The sequence below is a fragment of the Macaca fascicularis genome, chromosome 4 (genome assembly GCF_037993035.2).
Source record: "Macaca fascicularis isolate 582-1 chromosome 4, T2T-MFA8v1.1".
Taxonomy (NCBI): domain Eukaryota; kingdom Metazoa; phylum Chordata; class Mammalia; order Primates; family Cercopithecidae; genus Macaca; species Macaca fascicularis.
In genome coordinates, this window is record NC_088378.1 from 143,938,120 (window position 1) to 143,941,439 (window position 3,320).

Sequence of the window (3,320 nt, forward strand, 5' to 3'; positions counted from 1 at the left end):
AAGTCCGAAATCCAGCAGGGCAGTCAATTCTCAAAACTCAAAAATGATCTCTTTTGACTCCACGTCTCAAATCTAGGTCAAGCTGATGCAAGAGGTGGGCTCCCATGGCCTTGGGCAACTTCATCCCTGTGGCTTTGCTCCCCTACTGGCTGCTTTCACAGGCTGGCATTGAGTGTCTGCAGCTTTTCCAGGCACACAGTGCAAGCTGTCAGTGGATCTACCATTCTGGAGTCTGGAAGATGATGACCACAGCTCCACCAGGCAGTGCCCCAGTGGGTACTCTGTGGGGGGTCTCCAACACCACATTTTTCTTCTGCACTACCCTAGCAGAGATTCTCCGTAAGGGCTCTTGCCAACCCAGCAAACTTGTTCCTGGACATCCAAGCATATCAATACATCCTCTCAAATCTAGGTGGAGGTTCTTAAAGCTCAATTCTTGTCTTCTGCACACCCACAGGACCAACACCACGTGGAAGCTGCCAATGCTTGGGGCTTGCACTCTCTGAAGCAATCTGTACCTTGGCCTCTTTTAGCCAAGGATGGGGCTGAAGCAGCTGAGACACAGGGTACCATGCACCAAGGCTGTATAGAGCAGGGGGACCCTGGACTTGGCCTAGGAAACCATTTCGTCCTCCTAGGCCTCTGGGCCTGTGATGGAAGGGGCTGCTGTGAAGACCTCTGACATGCCCTGGAGACATTTTCCCCATTGTCTTGGTGATTAACATTTGGCTCCTCCTTACTTATGCAAATTTCTGCAGCCTGCTTGAATTTCTTCTCTGAAAATGGGTTTTTCTTTTCTATCACATTGTCACTCTGTCTGAGCAGAGTGAACTGAGGGGGAAGCACTTGCTAGACCAGTGTTGTTAGCTGCAGTGTGAAGCAACACAGTGGCTGAACCTAATGTTACTTCCAAAGTTGAAAAAGTTTGGTTGTAAATGGAGAACAGAAATAATAGCTAAGAGCAAAGCAATAAACAAATGGGTTTTGTAATGAGGGAAATCTAATATTACATCAATACTGTGAAAGAGTCTAAGAGCAAGAGATGGTATTGTTATAAGTTTCATGATGTTGATTATTTTATATGTTTTATCTACTATTATATAACTACCATCTAAAATGTAATAGGCATATAATAGGAAAGCCATAAATATCTATAAGATGAAAGAATAATTGGGTCTGATAAAAAGATAACCATTTTGTTACAATAAGGCCTCAGAATGAAGAAGAATCATAAGTCTATTCCTGTAACTGGGGGCCCAGAATATCAAGGCTCAAATTGAGAAACTTGCACATACACTCTTACCTTGGTAACAGCACCAGAGAGCAGTAAATGTGGACTTTGGCATGGCAAATGCTTTGCATTGGATAGTGAAAGGCACATTACACGTCAACAGTGGTGATGCTGAGACAGAGAGACACAGCAATTAAAACCAAGACCTGCCAGATTACAGTATAGGGGTACATATACGTTGCTCAAGAAGTTTCTGTCTCAAAACTTTAGAAATCTTCTTGTGACTGAAAGCACTGGTGAAGCTTGTAGGAAAATAGAACAAAAAAGGAATGAAATAAAAAGGCATGAAATGTACTACTTGGTATTTTATTTTGCAAGTAATGTGTTTCTTGTGTCTTCTCCTCCTCTCCCATTCAATTGCATTGTGTCCTTTTCAAGACAATAGCTATTAAGTATATTAATTTCTATACCATACTGTGTCTAAATCCACATTATGAAGAATTTAAGGCCCAATGAATGATTGATAAAGGGAACTGAAATCTCAACCTGAACAGAATGCAGCTTTTTCTCTCCTACTTTTGGCTTAGGAGGTGTATCTCCAGCTTTTTGTGATGGGGTAACCTTGTTAGTTATTCTGGGAATCCCAGGTCCTCCTCCCCAATCTTATCAGTGCTCCCTTTACCTCCTTGTTCCTTAGAGTGTAGATGAGGGGATTAAGAGTTGGGGTTACCACAGTGTAGAAAAGAGTGAGAAATTTACCCCATTCATGAGAATAGTGATTTTTTGGTTGAAGGTAGACACCTGTGACAGTGCCATAAAAGAGAGAAACCACAAGAAGGTGAGAGGTGCAGGTGCCAAATGCTTTCTTCTGTCCCACAGTTGACTTAATCCTCAGCACAGCCTTAGCAATAGCACCGTAAGAGGAAAGGATAATGATCAAGGGCACCACCAGGAGGATAACACTGGCTGTAGACATCTGAATTTCATTGTAGGTAGTATCAGTACTGGAGAGCTGAATCAGAGCTGGGACTTCACAAACGACATCATCCACCATCCGATAGGAGCAGAAGGGTAACAGGAGGGTGGCAGGGGACTGGATCAGAGACTGGGCCAAGCCAGTCCCCCATGCCAGGATAGCCAGCTGCAGACAAAGTTTTGGGTGCATGATCATGGTATATTGCAGTGGATGACACACTGCTACATAACGATCCACAGCCATGACAAGAAGAAGGACACATTCCATGGCCCCAAGCCACAAAAAAACATAGAGTTGAATGGCACAGCCAATGTAGCTGATGGTCTTTTCTGGGCCCCAGAAGTTAATCAACATCTGTGGAACACAGCTGCTGGTGAAACATAGGTCTACCAAGGAAAGGTTGGAAAGAAAGAAATACATAGGGATGTGGAGTTTTGGATCCTTCAAGGACACAAGAACTATGACCATATTTCCTGCAAGAGTCAAAAAATAAAAAATAAAAATGACCCAAAAAAGTATCTTCTCCAAATGTGGCTTGTTAGAGAAGCCCAGAAGGATGAAATCACTGTGGCTCTCATTGCAAATTATAATCATAGCTACTGGGGCAAATACCTCTCTGGGGAATGTTTCAAAAGTAGTTGCTCAAAAGCTTGTGATGGTTCCAGTACAGACAGGAAGAAGGGTGGTATATGACTTGTTTGATTCCTCTCTACTCAAGGATAAGATTTTCACCAGCTGTATTTTGGGAAAAAATGCAAGATATAGTGAAGTGCTTTAATCTTTGATATTCATCATTCACTCTCTCTCTTCCTCTTTTACATCTTCCTCATATTTTGTCTCTGATTAAAATTGTTCATTATAAATATTATATAAAATATATGTAAGCACCAGCTAGTAAAAAATCACTTTGCTAAATATTAGATGTGTTCCATCTGTGCTCTCAAAGAGTATACATTTACTACATTTATTACATAGTTCTATTCACTGCATATTGGCCTTATAACTCTTTCTCTATTTCTTTTGTTCTCTTAGTTCTCTGTGACCTTGTATCTTGATTTATTTCACTGTCTCCCATCTTTCCTCTCTTTCCTTCCCCTCTTTTCTCCCTGGATA

The 3,320-nt window shown here is 41.8% G+C and overlaps 1 protein-coding gene across 1 annotated transcript; it reads right to left on the bottom strand.

The window, feature by feature from the left end:
* Positions 1–1,856: 1,856 nt before the first annotated feature.
* LOC102146921 (olfactory receptor 2H2-like) lies at positions 1,857–2,801 on the bottom strand. Its single transcript, XM_005554217.3, has one exon. The coding sequence runs from the start codon at positions 2,799–2,801 to the stop codon at positions 1,857–1,859; it is 945 nt and encodes a 314-aa protein (XP_005554274.3).
* Between the last annotated feature and the right edge of the window lie 519 nt (positions 2,802–3,320).